The following is a 21,021-nucleotide window of genomic DNA, read 5'->3' as shown; positions in this document are numbered from 1 at the left end:
GATTATAATTTAATACGCCAGACGCTAATTTCGTCTACATAAGACTCACCAGTGACGCTCAGATCAAAAACGTTATCAAGCAAAACAATTACAAAGTTGAAGAGCACTGAGGACCCAAAATTCCCAAAAATGGTGCCAAATACGGCTAAGGCTATCTATGCCTGTGTTTCTGTTGTTCCTTTGTGTTCCTCCTATAGATGATATGTTTCCCTCGGTTTTTAGTTAGTAACCCGGATTTGTTTTTTCTCTCAATCAATGTATGACTTTTAAACAGCAGTATATACTGTTGCTTTTATTTATTCATAATCGTATCTATTTATAGTATATGTAAGGTAACATTTATCATCAATGCCCTTTATTAAAAGCCTCGATAATTACTGATCTATTTTGAAATTCAGAAAATAGTATTATAGATGTTTTTTTCAAGAACTATCACAGTGGTTAGTAGTTTTGACTTCTTAACGTCTAATTTTTTTTAAAAAAAATGCAATATACTAAAATCAAAATTATTTTATCACAATTAAGAAAATAAAATGGTAGTGAAGAAGCGTTTTGTTATTTTCAGAGTAAATTTTACCTCTGAATGGATAAACCATAAACACGATGCTAAAATTTGTATTTGAGTATAAATACTTATACGGTCAATTAATTGAAGAAATAGATCCAGAAAATTGTCAACTAGAACATACAATTATGTGACTAGATGACAGCAGCACTCTATGTTTAAAATATACGAATAAGGAAAAAAATGTTGCCATTTCATGATTTGTGTGCAAAATTTAACCGATATTGCAATAACTAGACTTGCATTCACCAAAAGAACCTGATACTTTGCATACAGAAGTTCAAACATAAATCTGCAAATATATAAAATTGAAAAGCAGATAATGTGTAACTATGTATGCAATAAGACCGATTATACACAAAGTGCACGTGATTGGGTCCCCATAACAAAAAAAAACCAAAAAGACAATAACAATCAAAATCAAGGGGTAAACAAAGACTAAAAAAACCAAAGGACATTTACATCAACAGTTATGAATAATAAATAAGAAACAACACGAACTCCACTAAAAACCGGGAGTGAAATCAGGTGCTCCGGAAGGGTAAGCATTTCCTGCACCGTATACGGCACCCGTCGTGGTATTTCTTTGTTCAGTTCGGTAATGACGGAAGGTAATTATGACTGAGGAAGAATATCAGATATGATTTCTGACACACTTTTGTCATAATGGCCAATCAGCTCATGATGACGACCGTAAAATATCTTAAGTGATGACCTTAATTTGATTGATTCATAGCCCTGTCTTAGCAACTTTTGAGAAAGCAGTATTCCTCGTTCAAGAAAATCAACGTTCTTTGAGCTAGCTCTAGAAAACAAGACATTTAAACAACACAAAGCAGTCTAACTAATTAGAGACAGAAAGGAAAGACACTTTATCAAAAACTTATTGACCAGCTGTTATCAATTTACTAGAGCGAATGATTAAACATGACGAATTCATATTGTGTCGCAGATGTGTGATACATAGTAGTTGTCCATCCAACAAAATCCCATACATTCGTAAGTAAACGGAATATATATGGTACCAGGTATAAGTGTTTTTTATAACCAAAAAACTAGATTGAAAAAAAGTCTGAAGAAGCAAAAACAAAAATATAATTTTGTAAACAGCATTTAATAATCGCATTCTGAAATCATTGAGTGATATTTTTACAACCTTTATTGTCCTATTGCTTAAATTCCTTTAATTGTTTTACTTAATGTTCTTTTCAACCAAGAACACTGTTTTAAATCCAACATCCATATTACTTAGTTGACATTCTTTTATTTCGCTATCTATTTTATCAGCAGCATTTTCTTTGCACATTATTAGGATATTTATTTCTTTAGGGTAGTACTGTAATGCGTGTTGAAAATGAAGTATCAAATGCTCTCTAATGAAATTGTTATTTCCATACACTTCAATGATAAAGGTATGGCCATTTTCAGAACGATAGTAAACTCCACAAGTAATAAAACTCAACTCTGGTTCACCAGTACCCACAATAAGAGAAACTTCCGAAAAGATAAGTGGTATGTTTCGTTCTGTCAGTCTATATGGTACAAAATTACATATGATTCGCTCCTGTGGGAACAGAGTAGAACATACACTTCTAGACTTAAAAACTGTTATAAGATCAACTTCATTCAAAGTACGAGTATTTGTTGTTGTATGTGTTCTCTTCGCAATAACTGACATCTTATCAAAATCTATTCTGTAACCAATTACTTTCTGGAAAAAAAAAGACATTCGTTCATCAAACAAATTACAACAGGGACGGCAATTTTGAAAACAAAAATACAAAGAGCATATACATGTATGACATTAACAACTAGTAACCTCGTAAAATCAAGATATATTCATACTTGGTATATGTTAAACTTCATACAATCCTCGGTATAGAATGTTTTTTAAAAGAAATTATTTGACGTTTTATTTGCTTTATCATATTAGTTTCATATGAAATGTCATTTGAAAGGCATATTTATAATGGCATAGCAAGTTTGGAATGACTAAAAATGATTGTGTCATTTGGTCTAGCAAAGAAATTAAACGTTTTGTGCATCTAAACCATGTCATGTACTAAGTGTAGTTTTATGTATTTCTACCGAGAGTACAAACGACAAGACTTAAGTACTATGACATTTTTATAAAGAACATATAATTGTTGTATACTAATTTTCTTTTCTTTTTTTATAAAGATCTCATATCTCATTTAATATCGGAATGGGTTATTAATTCTATTTTTTGTTTTAATAATGTCTGTTATCTATAACTTTTAAGAAAGATGTGATTGTATCAAGACGTCGAACAAAGCAGACGTTTTAGGTAATAAAAAGCAGCGGCAATTTTACAATAGTTTCTTACAAATATTGCATAACACGTTATTGACATATCTGAATAATGAAGTTCCACTTCGCAGTATTTCTTAACTTAGAATATATTGAATATATGTTCAACCCAAACATTTGCAACAGTACGTCTATTATAGTCGCCGTCACGTAAAATTGGCACAATGATTTTTGTCAAAATTTTCTTAAATATCGACCGCGTTTACTCGAGATCATGTTTTTCAATTAGCGGAAGAAAAATCCTATCCAAACATCCACTACTGTTCTACCTTTTATTGTTTGTGCACAGTATAATCCTGACCTTCACGTAATCCAAGATTATTTTGTATGGTGGAATCCGACATTGTTATTACCGGAATTGTTGCCGTGGAGTTCACGTGCTCTCCATTTTCTTGTGTTTCTCGGAGCTTTTCGTCATCTTTACGTAAAAAGCGCGGGAAATTGAATCATCAATGAAAAGGATATTAACGAATGTTATGTAAAAAGGGAACCTCATAGAAACCAAGATGGCGGTTTTTCAATGTAAATAATCTTGAAAAATGTAAAGGTCAGGATTATACAGTGTGCAAACACAATAAAAGGTAGGACAGTAGTGGATATTTGGACAGGATTTTACTTCCGCTAAATAAAAAAACATCATCTCGAGTAAACGCGGCTGATATTAAATTTGTTTTTGACAAAAATCATTGTGCCAATTTTACCTGACGGCGACTATAGTGTTATAAAGCAATTCAAGATATTCTGATTTTAAAATTAAGAATTACAATTCATGTGAAGCAAAGATAGCAGTAAACGCTTAGCCTGTTGACACTTCATGCCTAGTTCTTTTATAGTTTATGCGTTTTTCGCAGTGATTGTATTTTAATAACCTTGGTGTGTTTTATTAAAATATATCAATTAGATTTGAACATCGGTTTACTTTTGCCGCCATAATTTACAGACCCTTTTCATCAATAACGTGAATTCTCCTTTAGATGTCTTATCCATCATCGATTGATTTGTGTCATCATAAACGACAGTATGACTTGAAATAGTTCCATCACTGAAGACATGTTTTTGCAGATATAATTTAAGGGCATTATATAAACCACGACCCTCGTATTGTTTGTTGACCCGACCTGCTCTGGTAACAACGGTTTTGCCTCCATCCACTTTTGAAACCATGCAAAACGCCACCTGTAATGTAACTATACTATTAAATTATGAGACCAAATTTGTTTATCCGGTTTGTCTTCAAGCCAACGATCGTCTGAAGTATTATTTAAGAAATAATTCATGGCAGCCGTAGATTTGTTTTCATTTAAGCATGGGTTGGGCAATCATATTCGATTATTTTACCCTGAGCGTAAGCGTAGTTATTTCCTCCGTTCTTTGGGCACATGTTTCACACAGAGACAAAACTTCACTCGCACCTTTCGCCAAATAAGAAATACTACAACCATGCGCAACTGAGACATCTTTATTCATCAGTGTTCGAGGTAGTCTTCTTTTTCTATGAGTTATTTTCTCCTTTCTAAAACGTTTTTGTGTAAAATCGAGACATTTAAACTCCTATGGAAGGAGATCTAACAAACTAATTAAAACTATCAACATAATGCACCAATGGAAAAAACAGCTTGAAAAACACGAACCCAAGCTGTGTTATCACCATAAACATTTCAAGTAGTCTTCAACTCCTGCTTGCGCGTTTTTTTCCCTAGTATAACATATATATAAAGGATCAACAGAGCAACAATACAAAGACATTTAATTAAATAAACGAAAAGTAATGACTCTTCAAAGGTATCACTGCGATATTAAACAATGTTAATATTATAGTTTTGTCTGCGAAAATGATCTAAATATTTAGTTAATTGTCTAATCAAAGTACATTTGATGTGCTTTAAGATTGAATGTAGGATGACCATTTCTTTCAATCTAATACATTTCTTTATAGTAAGGGTTTTGAGTTGTAACTATTGTTTAACGACAAAAGATAAGACATTCAAATAAGGCTGATAACTTACTTACTCGTCATTTTCAGTGAATTTTGATATTCGTTTAAACTTTGCTGCATCGATTCTAATTATGTCTTGATTTAGTAAGTTTCTGAATTTACAGTTCACATACGCCGTTCATTCTTGAGTATTTTTCTAAAACATTTGTTTTCCTTTACCTATTGTTTTTCTTTGACTTAAATGGTTCGTATTGCAATTTCAAATTACTATCCTCATTTTTTAAAACAAAATCAGATAAAAACGAAGTTAAATAAAACTTACAAATTTTCCATTAATAATTGACGCATATCCTTTGTTGTGAGACTGTGTTATAAGGGATTTAAACATGGACGGAAGATAATCATAACCACCATAAACACCAGATCTAATTGACATTACAACATCATAATCAGCTTCAGAAACTCTTCTAACTTCTGCTTTGTCTGACATCCCTTGTTTATGTGTACTTAGTTCAATGCTGTTTGACACGAAATAAAAACATATTCTGCAATTATAAACAAAATAAAAGTAACCTGCTTACCGCAACTTCTTTTGATTTTAAAGAAAATTAGAATCAAACTGTATTCACATTTAATAAAAAGAAAAAAACAGAAAACAGAAAAGAAAAAAAAACTTAAATCAAAATAATGCTTACGATAACTGTTCATATAATGAGTGCTTTTTTATTCGGGACATAAATTTACAATATAAGGTCAATGTCAGAAAAATATAAACTGTTTTGTATGCGAGGTTTTACTGCGTACTTCCCCAGTTTTGTTCCGAATACAAAAAAGTTTGTTTTTGACATAGACCTAATATTGCTTTTATACTGCGACTCAAATTTATACATTTATAGCTGTTTAAATTGGAAATTTAATTGCATACTTATTATAATTCCTTAATGAACCTCTCATTGTACAAAAAGTGATTCAAAATTGACATTGCTCAAAATATAGCTGTTTTGCTATTTTAGGAAATAAACACAACTAGTTGCAGTTACAATACATGTATATTTGATTCGAACATGTGTTTCTGTCAAAACATCGTCGTGCTATGATTAAGTCAATATATTAGCCAGTTGGAAATTTATTCTAATTCAGTTTTAATATTTTGTCATAATACGAACTACTGTTAAAAAAATCAATAAAGCTATTATATCTTGGGATAAGGAATTGTGGTTGAAAATGTAAATTTCGTGATATTTGACAAGAAAATTGTATTAAAATAAAATTACAGGAAAATAATTTTTACCCCCTATGTTCTATTTTTAGCCATGGCGACCATTTCGATTTGTGGGTGGGGTCTTCAGAAAAAATTAGATATCCCCTTTGAATCTCTAAAAAATCTTAGAGATGGCAATTTTGAGTTACTGCAGATTGAATTTTGGTATAAAAAGTAGTGATCCAATGTTTGATAGAAGGTCCAAAATTAAAAAAGTCTAATACACTTTCAATAAAACTCCAAGAAATTGAATCAAACGCCTTCTCAAAATCAATAAGGAGGAGAATACCAGGTAAATCATTTTCTTCTGTATACAATAAAATATCATAAATTAGTCTAGTATTTTCACCAATATATCTTCCAAGAATGAACCCTGTTTGATCATTACTTATTAAAAGTGATAAAATAGACTTCAAACGCTCTGCGATACAGCTAGACCCAAGTTTATAAATTGTGTTTAAAAGACTTATTGGTCGCCAGTTTTTCATATATTGTCTTGGTTTATCTCCCTTTGGTATACAAGTAATTATCCCTCTTTTTTGGCATACTGACATTTCACCCATATTATACCAATAGTTGATTGATCTAAGAACAAATTTACCTAAATCTATCCAAAAGAATTTAAAAACTCACTGGTGTACCCATCAGATCCTGGGCTTTTATTACTCTTCATTCTTTTAATAGCAGCTGTTAATTTTTTAATTGTTTTATTAACAAAGTTCTTAGTTTCTAAGTTGAGAAAATATTTTGAGGATCTTTCTCCTTCTTCTACCCATTGCATTTTTGAGCGTACATAATAACCACGCATTTTCTCTTGTCTTAAAATTTGTAATTAAGGTCTTTCCTTTTTCTATAAGGAAAGACCTTACTGTATTTCTTCTGATTATTATTATTATTAGGTCTTTCCACTTTTCTGTGGAAAGACCTATTGTTTTTCTTCTGATTATTTTTTTTTTTTTTTTCTTCCGCCTAATTTTGTTCTTGCGATAAACATTTGTTTCGCAATATGTCGCTTAGATATTTGGTATATGATATCGAACAGTTTATGCGCTTTTGAAATTTACCCTGCGTAAACGAATACTTTTCTTTGTAGGAGTTATCTCCCCAAACACTGTTTTCCTTGTTAGCGCATCTCCTTCGCAACCGTAAAATATTATGACAAATTTATTTTACAAAATTGCTCGTTATATCCTTCGCATGATTTGTCCTATTTTGACCGAAGTGATATGAACGCTCCATATGAGAGTTATTTCCCCTTATGCATTTGATATAAGTGATATGCATTTCTATCTTGTAAACCATAAGTGCTAAAGACCAAGGATCTTTTGATTTGAGGTCCTTGGTCCAAAAAAATAAAAATTAGGTCAAGGTCAAAGGTCAAGGTCATATTCCAATTTTTGAATTTGGCTTATTTCCACTAATTTCCAGAAACTGTATAAGATATCGACAAATTATTTTTTCTAAATTGTTAGTTGCGACATGTCGTAACACGTAAATTTTGATTGCAAGGTTACGTTGAACGTAAAAGTGAGTTTTCTCCCCTCTTGTATTTAAAAATACGTGTATGGTGATATAACTGATTAACCAAATATAATTAAGTCCTATGGTCTTTTGATTTGAGGTCCTTGGTTTATGACCTTGAAATTGATCTCAAGGTCATAGATTAATTTGACGTTCTAGTTTTTGACCTTTGCTTTCAGCTCATATTTATACATGATATATCCATGAGACTTTTGGCGAAAGGTATCAAACCATTTAACCTTGAAAAAAACAACCGGAAGTGACCTTGTGTAAACCGGAAGTAGCTATTTTTGTACTTTATTAATAAAAAAGTATATAGAACCAGATCTTTTTGGAATCAGTGTCAATTAAATATTCAAATATTATCGGAAGTAACATTTTTCAAACCGAAAGTAACAAATTATCTCCCTTATTTAAAAAATATTGTATAGAAACCATATATTTCTGGAATCAGCGTACAATAACCTATCAGTTGACGATTGAAATGACATTTTAAACTTAATTTTACAACTTTCATATTAAAATACATTGTTTTCAGTGGAAAGACCTGCAATTGTTCTCTGAACAATTGGTTTTTAATTACTATTATTATTCTTTCCGGTAGATAGGTAGAAAAAAACAAAGGGTGGAATTTGTTCAGGAACAGACCCTGGTGCATCGTTACATTTGAATCGAAAAGATTTAACGACTCATTGGTAGGGTTATGCCCCTTTGAAAATTAACAAATGTCGGTTGGCCACTAAAACTCAAAAACTGTAAGTTGTAGCCACCTAGGATCATCACCAATGATCATCAATTCACATGAACATGAAAATTAACCTAACGTCAAAGGTCAAGGTCATGACCTAGATTTTGACCTTAGCTTGTTATCGGATTTACTAAATAACCGTAAAAGATGGCTGATAAAATGTAACGGAGAAAATATGTGTCTTGTCGAGATCTACATTTGTTATGTGGGTTAAAAATCATTGGACCAACTGTTATGGAACTAGGGCACCAAAACTGTTTTTGGGGTCCGAAATGATGATTGTTTGCTTATAACTCAAAAGTGGTTAGAGATAAAAAGAAACTTTGAATTGCAAAAATGATCAGCATAATAAGATCTACAAAGTTAGGTCAAGGTCAGAGGTCAAGTCCCTAGCAACGACATAAAACACCATAGCAACCATATATTTTTGAACTTAGAAGGCTATGAATAATATAAATATGACATTTTTATTACTGGAAATGACATTTTTGTCCCTAGCAACGACATACAAGTCCTTAGCAATCACTTATTTTTTTAACTTTAAATACTATGAATAGTACATATGACATTTTTAATAACTTATGTTTATATATTTATCCTTAGGAATGACTTTTGCACTAAGCAACCACTTATGAACATAAAAGTCCTTAGAAACCATATATTTTTTAACTAAGAAGGCAATTAGTAAAAGAAAAAAGGAAAGACCATTCAATTGTTCATGAACAATTGACTTTTTAATTCAGATTTCTTTTGGTTGAGATCTTCAAGAGCTTCTGTGGTTTGTATATTTTCTTCTAATTTTTGAATTTCATTTACTAAAGAATTTTCCAATTTATTTTTTTCTTTTTTTTTTTATATGATGCAAAGGAAATTGTTTTACCCCTAATTTCTGTCATTAATGTTTCTAAAAACAGCTGATCATTAATTGTGAATTGAATATCTGAGCAATCAATCTGGCCTAGTGAATCTCTATTGTATACTAAAGTTGCATATTGATCTTTTACTTGTTTTATTTTTTCTTTAACAGATTTAACATATTCTATTTCATACAATAAACTATTATTAAATTTCCACAAACCCTTCCCAATATTGAAATCACTTATTTTAAAGTGTAGAACTATTGGTGAATGATCAGATCTGTAGCTGTTTTGAATTTCTACTTCTTTTACATTTTGATAGAAACTCCAAGATATTAGAAAAAAATCAAGCCTAGCTTGCTTCAGAGGATTAGCTTTTCTCCATGTAAATCGTTTCTTGTCTGGGTAGTATTCTCGAAAGGGATCAATTAGATCATAAGTTTCAATAAGTTCAAAGATTTTTTCTCTTGCTAGTGGATTATTTATGTTTAGGTAGTTGTATGTATTTAATGCCTGATTTTGAACTAAGTTAAAATCTCCTGTCAGAATAACTTGTTGGTAGTTAAAGTTATATTATTTCATTTACTTTATTATAAAAAGATGGTGAGTCATTATTTGGTCCATATAAATTAACAAGTGTTATATATTTACCTTCAATTGTAATATCTACACCAAGGAAATTTCCATCATCATCTTTCTTTATCTTATTTATTTTATATTCAAGATTATTTGCAAATAAAATGGCAACTCCTCTTTGATTTGAAGCAAAAGAATAAAAAATGCATTCTCCTCCCCATTGGTTTCTAATAAATGATTCATCTTTTTCAGTAAAGTGTGTGTCTTGCAGACAGTAAATATGACAGAGTTTTGATTTTAAGTAATCTAACACATCTCTCCGTTTCTCTCTAGAATTTAAACCTTGACAGTTGTATGAGAAAATTTTTAATGCATCCTTAGTCATTTAAATAGCTAAGATATAGCATAAACTTTCCATTTATGATTTTCATTCCTTTAATTATACTTTGACTCATATAACTGTCTATGAAAATACAAAGCTGTAATATTATATCTGAAAAAACAAGTTGATATATAAATATACCTTCATGCATAAATTAATCTTTATAAAACATTGTGCAAACATCATAAAAATTGAAATAAATAAAAAAAAAAAAAGCAAGAGTAACAACAATCATGATTGTCATATTATGATATGTTTTCTGATTTTTATAAATAAAAACAAATTTTGGATTATAAAAAAGCAAATAAAATAAAATGGCTGTAGCCAATAATTACAACTTGGGTTCAACCCTAAACTATAACTAATCTCTCAGAAGTAATTTGTCAATTAAGACATTAACATTTCAGCCCGTGGTTAAATATATAAATGCATATTTAGAAAGTTGTCTGAAAAAGAGAACTGATTCCCTTTTCTTTTTTCTTTCTTTAAAATTATTTTTCATTGATTTATTAATATTTGATTATTTATATAAAAGTAATATGAGAGAGATATTCTGTATTTTGATTATTTAAATGAGAGTTACATGTAAGTAGATAGTTTGAGAATGGTATCCATTGTTCAATTGCAATGTTATTAACAAATGCCAGCTCATAAACTAAAAGCACATAGAAGCACATGTGAGAACAATTCAACACACATATACTTACACTCATTGTAGTATTCTAAAATGTATAAAAAAAATAATAAATACATCAGAAATTGTAGATATGTACAAATATGCATGCATAGTATATGTATTTTACTGGAGACAAAAAGCAGATATCTGAAGCAAAGTCAGTAAACTTATCAATAGTGATAACAGTATGTGATGGAGTATTTGAAGGTTCTATGCAAGTTAGCAACAACGGAATTGCTTGCGAATATGCCACTAGTCTCTTGAACTAGTGCGTGTTTCAAGGATTACAGTGACTCCTAAGTGACGAATGCGTGTTTTTAGTTTTTCATCTGACCTAATCTTGTATGCAATTTTTGCAAGTTCATTTCGGGCTTCCTTCATGCATGGAGGCAGATCATCTAAAATGCGGATATTCTTTCCGGCTAAATGTGACCCATGTGATAAGAATAGCTCTTTATCAGCATAATGTATGAATCTAATTATTATGGGATTTGGTGGTTTTCTCTCTCCTGAATTCTGCCTAGCTGGTATTCTATGAGCATTTGCAAATGGGAAGCTCTCTACTTTAGGTTTTTCCATTTTTAAATAATTCATCATCAGGTCATCAATTACTTTCAAAATGTTTTCATCACTCTTTTCAGGCATGCCATACACTAAAGCGTTATATTTACGATCATGTTTTTCAAGAAGTAACTGCTTTTCTTTTAAATTTTTTATGTCAGTCTCAAAACTCTGTCTCATTGACTCTAACTTCTCTACCTCTAGAGATTGCACATTGAGTTCCATAGCCTCAACCCCTCTGTGTAACTCGTCGTGATCTTGTCTTAATTCTTTTAATGCTTGACCTGTTTTTGAGACCTCTTACTTTACTTGTGTTACATCCTGTTTTACTTCCTGCACTAGATTTGAAAATTTATTTTCAATTGTATCTAATTTCTCATTAAATTTATTTACTTTTGAGTCTACTGCCAAAATAAGAGTTTTCAGATCTTCCATAGTTGTTTTTGAAGGGCTTGCCATGATGATATCAGTATATTGTGTGTCAATTTTAATATTACCTTTATGATTGACATGTACATGTATGACGTAACAGGTAAACAAATTATCAACGATGAAGCGATGAAACTATGTGACAATACCACGATTAAAAATGCGTAATAAATGTGTAATAAATGTCTTTGAACTATGTAAAACCTCTAGACGATTGTTTGTCTTTGATTTTTGCAATCTTTTAAGTATTTCTATTACATATTCATTGAGTATTTTGTTGTTTTCCCCGGACTTCAAAAAAATACATGGTGGCTGCCATTACAGGGGAGGTAAATCATTCCTTAATATGTTTATTCTTGCAGTAGCACTAGTATCACCTGTAATCGCCTTTAGTGCAAAAATGTTAAAGAACGAGGGTCACGTGGTCGAACACCATATTTACACATTTGATACTGTACAGACAAACAATTGAAATGGGTACACTGGACTATGTATTGTTCTGACATCCGGTGTATACGTTTTTTACATACACCCTAATGATGGGGACAATAGTGAAGTATGTACTGATTTGATTATTAATGAATCAATATATGGACACGAATACGCATACAGTGGTTCCCTTAATTTTAGGCAAACTTCGACGTCTATAGTGGTCGAACGTGTCAATCAAGGTGATACTGTATTTGTAAGAACAGCGAATGACGGTGCATGTGGACAAACAGGTGTCGTGTTTGGTGATACATCTACTTTCTCAGGCTGGTTACTTGCCTAAATAGTTGCAAATGAAATGAAAATAAAACAATTATTCAATGATGACAATTGATAGAAAGAGTTTTAGTAAATCATTTAATGTAACTAGTTGTAAAAGATGCAATTAAACAACGAGTCGAAAACAGACAACGTCATGACAAAAAGTCAAAGAATGAGCAAAACATTTTAAAGAAAACTAAAGATTGAACTAGACAAAACCGGGGTTCAAAGCAGATTCTTCATTTTCACTGAGCACAACTTTGAAATTCTTACTGGCAAAAACGAAGTTGGAATTCGGCGTTGTCAAATATTAGTACTTATTTGGCTTCCCTCAATTTTTTCCTTGTTTTGTAAAATAAAAACAAAAAACGAATTTGCGAGTTTTCATCACTACTATACCCTGTTATTAATTTATAAGTCAGATATTTCATACGATCATGCAAATCATACGGTGACTGTTACAATGACACCATTCATTCAACCACTTGGTCAATTAAGGCGGCAGTAGTTTACCAATGGCCGAATCTCATTAGTCGATTAGGAAAAGACATTTCAAGGTAAAATCCAGAACCTAAGGGATTCGCTTAAACTCTAAAGTAGTGAAACCAGTGTGTTGACAGAGTATGCATCTTCTGCTGTACATGCATCACACGCCATAATAAATCCCACTCAGCTAAAATGTCACAGTCGTAAATAGGGCATAAATTACAAACGACTACAATGGTAGCCAAAGATCTAGGACTAAGACAAGAAATTGGTTGTGATGAATTGAGACAACCGTACATCGTAATGGTTAACCCATTTTCACGTGAAGTAGTTCTTCCATATAACTCTGTGAGAGCAGTTTTGTGTTAGGAAAACACTCCTGTTGATGAAATTTGTTTAGTTTGAACATGCACGATGTTAATGAATTTACTGAGATTTGTTAATATTATACGAATAAGGAGAGGTCATTTTGCTGCAAAGACAAAAACGTTGTTATTGGAAAAAGTTGAAATCTTCACGTTTGTCATAAATAAACTCATCATAGATACCAGGATTAAATTTAGTATTTGCACCAGACGCGCGTTTTGTCTACAAAAGACTCACCAGTGACGCTCGAATAAACAAAAGTTAAAAAGGTCAAATAAAGTACGAAGTTGAAGAGCACTGAGCACCAAAATTACTAAAAGTTTTGCCAAATACAGCTAAGGTAATCTATTCCTGAGATAGAAAAGCCTTAGTCATTCAAAAATTCAAACGTTTTGTAAACAGTTAATTTATAAACATGACCATATCAATGAAAATTCAAGTCAGCACAAAGATCTGACTACTGGGCTGGTGATACCATCGAGGAATAAAATGTTGGTTTTAAATTGTCCACCTGTATCAATATTGAGGAAAACTAGAAATGAAGCAGACATTCAACTTTCGCTATTATCCTTAATTTCAAGTTCACTGGAATGTATTAGATGTAAGCACTTAATGCATAATTAGTTGTTCAGTGGCTAAACATCATCAATATGTCTAAAAGTAAAATTAAAGAACTTCGAAAGATGCTTTTAATTTTTCTTTCAAAAGGTTCTGTGTATGAATTCTACTTTATGATTACAAGAGCAAGTCATTGAGTAGTGGTGCATTATTAATACATATCTGACTGTTTGCTGAAATATCATTTAACAAAACTCAACAAATGTGTTGTTTAAATGAAAAAAAAGTCTAGAATTTGTATGATTATATCTTCTGTGTATTTGTCGTGGGAATCAGTGTGGTTCCTTACTAAGTAAGATTTCTCATTACCTTACACACGTAATTGTAGAAAGACTCTGTTTGGAGAACCGATGTAGTAGTCGTTCTTTCAATTGAGCATGTGTAATAAGTAGTGTAGAATGACAATCAAAGGTTTTGATTTTATTGCAAAATTGTGAAGTCTGTGATTGAAGATTTTGGGGGAGGTTTATTTCTCCCACCTTTGTTTACTTGATTTTGGAGTTCGATATATTTGTTATTAATTTTGGCTTTATGCACTACGTTGTTTTGTTAGATGTACGAATTAAATATACATTAAACACTCGTCGTCAAACTCGTAGTCCTTTCTTTTACAAGGTACACTATTTAGATAAAATATGTTTCACTTCAGAATAAGGTTTTTCAAAATATAAATATATGGTTGGAATTGTTGATACTATTTGACAGTGGCGACAAGAGGATGATTTATCAGATAAAGAATAAGAGAATAAGAAACCAAAAGTAAGGCTCTGTTTTATTAAAGTAATTGTGGTGAACTTAAATGCAACAAATTTGAGAACTGAGATGAATTTTATTTTATTTCCTTCTTTATGTTCTCTTTAGTTTCGAATGAAACATTTTTACTTCAATTTGCTTTCAAGCAGATATTCCGATTTCCATGACCCATTTACTTCAATGAATTGACATTTCTTCATTTCAGTATCAAATGCTTTGGCTTGGTTTTAGTAATAATGTAAAAGCAGTTCTAACCCGCGGTGTCAGTATTTCAAGATATTTTTCAAATGTATAACTACGTGTTCACTCATGAAACTGCTATTTCCATAAACATATAATTCATAAACATACACTTTTTCACATTTGGAATATGATCCACACGTGATCAGTTGCCACTCGGAATCATAACTTCCGACTATTAAGGTTAGGTCCGAAAAAATCAATGGAATATTTGATTTTTTAAGTCTATACGGTACTACATTACATAGTATTCTCACCTCTGGAAATAGTTTTATGCATGTATCATTAGATTTAAAAACATCTTCCATATCCGCCGGGGACATTATACGTATTTGAACGTATTTGGTAGTAATGAATCATAATGTTTAAGATCTTTCTGCCAGTTACTTACAAAAATTAATGATAAGTCCCGTATTTCTTCTTTTAATACACCTGTATTTATCAGCTGGAAAAGTATTTTGAACTTCTAGTAGTTATCAGTAAGTGCATGCATCTTTTAAAAGTTTATTTTTGTTATAAAAAAAGCAGATGTGGTATAATTGCCTATGAGACAACTACCCAACAAAGTTCAAATGAAGTGGTTGTAAGTAATTATATTAGTTATTACTTATATTTATAAATTTACCATTTCTGCCTATTATAGTTTTTAAAATGTTTAAATTGATCAAAAATCTCATTTAATGCAATAACAAACACAAGGCTACATCAGATAAGTTTGGTAGAAATGTAACGTTGTTAACTGATCTTGACAATGTGAGCATTACAAACCGTCATATATTCTGCGTCTTTTATGGTTTGAAGACATCATACATTAACATTCATTTTACCATTATGCTTTATTTTAGCCATGCTGATTGGTTGGTGGAAGCTAGATACAAGTTTTATATAAGATTCATTGATGATCGTTGGAATTGGTTTAGTGGCTTTAGAAGAGAAGACTAATGATAATATTTAGACTTATGGATGACGACAAATGCAAGGTGGCAGAAATAGCTTACATGACCCAATTTAATAGTTCATGTTCATATAAAAATATCAATAACCTACTTTCTTCTCCAACACAGCAAGTTCCCCTCTAGAAATCGCGGTCGAAATCAGTTGATTTGTGTCAGCTGCAATATAAGCATGATTACACACGGTACCATTGCATTGGCGTTGTTTAATAAATGATTTAAGTGCTTTGTATATGCTATGTCCTTCGAATTGTTTGTTGATCCGACCTGCCCTAGTCACCATTTTTCCCCCTCCATCAACCTTGGAAACCATACAGAACGCCACATATTAGTACAATAATTAGACATTGACTTCAAAAATCTAATAGTAATGACAACGATGTGTGCACAAAACAAACAGACATAATAGGTAATAATGTCAAAATAATAAATTATAGTTTTGTCTTAAAAGACTGATTTTTAATTTGCTGGATTGGACAATAAAATGTTTCTAATTGGCGGTTCCATGTATTATTTGTTGATACTCTTTTCTTTTCAATAAATGGACATGCGAAACCCATGTTCAGGTGAGGTTAAAATAAAAGGTGGCATGAATACAGGTTTAAATTAATTGCATTATTGACTTGCAAGCCTATAATACATCAACGAACTTTGTATTGATATTTTGCATGCGTATTTTGACAATAAATTTTTGAAGCATAACAAAGACAAATTTTGTCTCAATCGTTGCTAAAGCCTCTTTAATTAGAGTAAAATATTTTTTATGTAAGGCTTTACCACATATTTAGTTTAACCAACGCGAGTAAAATTGACACTTTAAAGCTTGTTGAATAATCTTTTTGAATAATGATCTGTTCAAGTCCCATTTATGAGTCCTGTGTAAACGTAACGCATTAAGAATTAAGTTCTGTTTCTTTGTAAATTATCAGTCAGTACCGCAGTCCAGTAGCCAACACATCAGTACGGACATGTCATGTTAAAGATACTGTCAATTAAATGAAAAAAAAGTTAAAATCGCTCGAAATGCGTAGATTGTATTATCTGTGGAATGGTTGGTTTTGCTATATTTTGCAAAACGTGTATTAATTTTTTCTGTTTGTAGCAGTTCCTTATTAAGGAGCTTACTCTTGAACATAAACTCCGTATTCTATGATCAAACATTGGCGTCACGTATCAGTTTTTTGCATCTATTGATAGCATAACTAAAGTACTTTTTTTTTATTTGCCTTGCATTGAAAGTCTTGCAAATTACTGTTTTTATATAAATATTATCTATTTTTCAAATATGACGTCACTTGGCGTTGAGGTTTAAACTTATTCGGATGTGTCTACATTTTGTGTTGCAAATGTCTGGTTATGTAATGTATTTCAGTTGTTTCCTGTAATTAGTTAATAATTCAGTTTTATCATGTACATCTTTTGTATAGTAATTTTATAAATTTTACTGTTTGCAAAAGTATAAATTATTCTAAATAATAGGGATGTTCTGGTAACTAACAGAAAACCCTGGCCGTTTTTGGCACAACTTTTTTTGATCTTTTGGTCCTCGATGCTGTTCGACTTTGTGCTTGTTTCGGCTTTCAAACTTTTGTGTCTGAGCGTCACTAGTAGATCTTGTGTGGACAAAATGCACTTCTGGCGTATTAAAATTTTGAACTTGTTGCGTTTTGTTGGCTGTTGTTCGTGTGTTTCTTTGTCAATTGTGTTCTCCAATTTATTTATATTGTATTCCTGTGGTGTTGAATTGTCATTTTAATGTTATATTTCACATGGCTATAAAAGAGAGAGGTTTGGCATGCCACAAAACCAGGTTCAACCCACCATTTTTTCCTTTAAAACCAAGTCAAGAATATGGCCATTGTTATATTATAGTTCGTTTCTGTGTGTGTGACATTTTAACGTTGCGTCGTTTGTTTTCTCTTATTTTTGAGTGTAAATTCACATTGCGATAAGACGTGTCATGGTACTTGTCTATCCCAAATTCATGTATTTCGTTTTGATGTTTTATTTGTTATTCTCGTTGGATTTTGTCTGATGCTTGGTCCGTTTCTGTGTGTGTTACATTGTAGTGTTGTGTCGTTGTTCTCTTCTTATATTTAATGTGTTTCCCTCAGTTTTAGTTTTTTAGCCCGATTTTGTTTTTTGTCCATGGATTTATGAGTTTGAACAGCGGTATACTACTGTTGCCTTTATTTACATTCAGATTATTATATGGTTTTTTTTAAACTGTCATACGGAGAAGTCGTTTGACTCCTTAATAAAATATTACATTTATAAAATATATCTAAAAATGTTTGGGATACCCTTAAATAAAATCTATTTACTCTTACCCAAACACAGGGCTGATTCAAAGTAAATTTGTTTGACAGGTTTGGATGCCAACTTTATAACAAGATCTGCATACCCTTCTAGACCACATGAGATCAACACTAGTTTTTGGTGGAGTTTGTGTTGCTGAGCTTTTAGTTTTTTTATGTTGTTTTTTGTGTACTGTTGTTTGTCTGTTAGTGTTTTTCTTTTTTTAGCCATGGCGTTGCTTGTTTGTTTTTCGACTTATGCGTTTGAATGTCCATTTTGGTATCTTTCGCCTTCTCTTTTTCAATACATGAGTAGAAACAAAGCAGTTATTACATGGGGGAAGGTTGATCTATATAACCTATATAAAGGCGGTCATATGGAAAACAAATAGATTTTTGTGTTAAAAGTGGAATGTTTGTGTATTTTTCAAGGTCTTGTCTTGTGTGATGATAACATTTTCAAATGAAACTTTTCTATTTCCTTCAACTTAGAGTGAAACAAAATCGACAATGTCATGACATCTAGAATTATTGTTGATGTGGTAAAAATAAGGTTGCAAGTACCTCTGGCAAAACTGATACCGATGCAGCAAAGTACCTGCCAAATACAGTATTGCTACGAAGGTTTCTTTTTATCAATCTATTGATTATCGCATTTCTATAAATGATTATTGCAATGTAACACGAGAAAGACACAACACTACCAGTCAACCTTTCAAGTATGAAAGCCTTCAAACAACAGGACTGCCGGTACGAAGGCAAGAAAAACAAAGGTAGATAGATTGGAGAAACATTTATCAATTTTTTTACGTTTTCAGCTATCATCTTTTTATTCCAAAAAAAAAGTTTATTTTCTATTCTGGTAAGTTAAATTGTTCTAATTTACTATACACATAAACTACATTTGATGCAATTATATCTGTTGAATTGAAAAATTTTGAAGTACTACTGTATTCAGAATGTTTCGCTTGAACAGTTAGAGTACTTGAAGTATTTATTGTATTGTAAATAATTCTGATGTATGTAGACCCACTTATATATTTGAAGCATGTCCAAATATTTTTCAGCAACGAAAATGATAAATGTTTAAATTCATTACAAATGAAGTCTTTATCTCTTATCAAAATATTAAAAATAATAAACATTTTGACTAAAATCCTGTTTACATGTGAATACGGGGATGTCAATCGACCGAATTAAAATAAAACTCATAACAGACCAAACGATATTCAGCTATGATATTTCTTTGGAAATTAATCCTTATCTGCTAAAATAAAAATAATAAAAGTGACTTAAACTTCTGCAGTATAAAGAAAAAAGAAGGCATGATTACCCGACATATTCATTGCAAAAAAAATAAAATAATATAAGTGACTAAAACTTCTGCAGTATAAAGAAAAAAGAAGGTATGATAAGTCGACATATTCATTGCACCGAACGCGCGAGGGCTGTATGGCCAGTCAAGGTCGTTAAAAACTTCCATTTGTTGTTGTATTCATTGCAACAACTTGTTTTACGACAACCTTAGCAATCTTTGTAACAATTGATTAAGTGCTTAAGTTGAAGTCAGTAAGTTTTACGAACGCCATCACCAGTTGTCGATTTGGTTGACTGTTATGGAATATCCGTTTCATAGATGACGTAACTACAATCCCATACATTTTCCCCGAATGTGACCTATCGAATTAGAATTATAACCAAATTTGAAATAACATTAGCAGTATGACGGGTACCACATATGGAGCATGATCTGCCTACCCTTCTGGAATACTTGATATCAACCAATTTTATTTTGTGCCGTTCGTGTTGCTCAGTCTTTAGTTTTTTATGTTACGTTTTGTGTACTATTGTTTGTCTTTTGATTGTTTTGACTTTAAACCATGGCGTTGTCTCTTTATGTTCGACACACGAGTTTGAATGTCCCACTGTCATCTTCGCCCTTCTTTTACCGATGTTGAAAAATGTCATGAAAAGATTAAAAAGTCAAATAAAAGTAACAAATCAAAAAAGCAAAATTGAGGGTTTATTCCAGACGGACAAACACTACTTTTAAAATAAAAAAAACGTTGACCAAAAATAAAAAATAAGTTTTGTCACAGACCTATTAAATCCTGAATGCATCGCTTGACTTTTGCGGCGTTATCAAATATGGGAACGGGACAAAATAAGGAATACATATTGTTCACCTATCATGTATAGTAACTAAGGAAGACTGTAAATGTTATCATGGTCATTAGATCATGACATAATTATCAATAATAAATAGCATATTTCAAAGTGTCTTATTATCCTTGCAGCCAATGCACAAACCAAATATTGTTGACATAGAATGTAAATTTACTATGATCTTGTCCTTAAATTAAGGAGTTTGAAATTAACCTTATTTCATATTTTATCAAGATTCGTTGCAAACAATTTACTTAGAGATACTAAAAAAAAAACCTATAACCCAACATTTTCTTCGGAATATGACAATTGTTTTCCACTTGTTCTGTGGGTTTACAAGTCGAGCATTTGATTCAGTCAGTTTTTTTTGTCCCCACCACCCATTTTTTGAATTTACATTGGATGTTGATATATTTGTTTAAATGGTTTGTGTATTTGTTTAAATGGTTTTGCTATATACACTACTTTGTTCGATGGAGGAATTAAAGATACTATAAACACTCGGCGTCAAACTCATAGTCATTTCTTCTACAATGTACATTATTTTAA

The 21,021-nt window shown here is 31.4% G+C and overlaps 1 protein-coding gene across 8 annotated transcripts; it reads right to left on the bottom strand.

The window, feature by feature from the left end:
• Positions 1 to 1,660: 1,660 nt before the first annotated feature.
• Positions 1,661 to 12,214, bottom strand: LOC143082316 (putative N-acetyltransferase 16). Of its 8 annotated transcripts, none has more exons than XM_076257957.1 (5): positions 12,102 to 12,214; positions 10,885 to 10,899; positions 5,155 to 5,350; positions 3,839 to 4,072; positions 1,661 to 2,276 (listed from the first exon to the last, which is right to left on the bottom strand). In XM_076257957.1, the coding sequence occupies exons 3-5, from the start codon at positions 5,320 to 5,322 to the stop codon at positions 1,758 to 1,760; spliced, it is 921 nt and encodes a 306-aa protein (XP_076114072.1). In that variant the 5' UTR covers positions 5,323 to 5,350; positions 10,885 to 10,899; positions 12,102 to 12,214; the 3' UTR covers positions 1,661 to 1,757. The 8 variants fall into 8 exon arrangements, with proteins under 8 accessions (XP_076114072.1, XP_076114074.1, XP_076114077.1 ...); XM_076257959.1 differs by having other exon boundaries at positions 5,155 to 5,377; positions 12,102 to 12,208; XM_076257962.1 differs by having other exon boundaries at positions 11,808 to 12,156.
• Between the last annotated feature and the right edge of the window lie 8,807 nt (positions 12,215 to 21,021).

The sequence above is a fragment of the Mytilus galloprovincialis genome, chromosome 7, assembly GCF_965363235.1.
Source record: "Mytilus galloprovincialis chromosome 7, xbMytGall1.hap1.1, whole genome shotgun sequence".
NCBI classification, from domain to species: domain Eukaryota; kingdom Metazoa; phylum Mollusca; class Bivalvia; order Mytilida; family Mytilidae; genus Mytilus; species Mytilus galloprovincialis.
The sequence above is the reverse complement of the archived record's forward strand: the minus strand, read 5'-3'. Positions and strand labels throughout refer to the sequence as shown.

Excerpts from the sequence above, each read along its gene's own strand:
- LOC143082316 (XM_076257956.1), bottom strand. The coding sequence starts at position 5,568 with ATGTCCCGAATAAAAAAGCACTCATTATATGAACAGTTATC. Across the intron at positions 5,378-5,527 it reads TCATTATATGAACAGTTATC|AATATGTTTTTATTTCGTGT; the intron begins GTAAGCATTATT and ends TTATAATTGCAG. Across the intron at positions 2,277-3,838 it reads TCACGTTATTGATGAAAAGG|AAAGTAATTGGTTACAGAAT; the intron begins GTCTGTAAATTA and ends TTTTTTTTCCAG.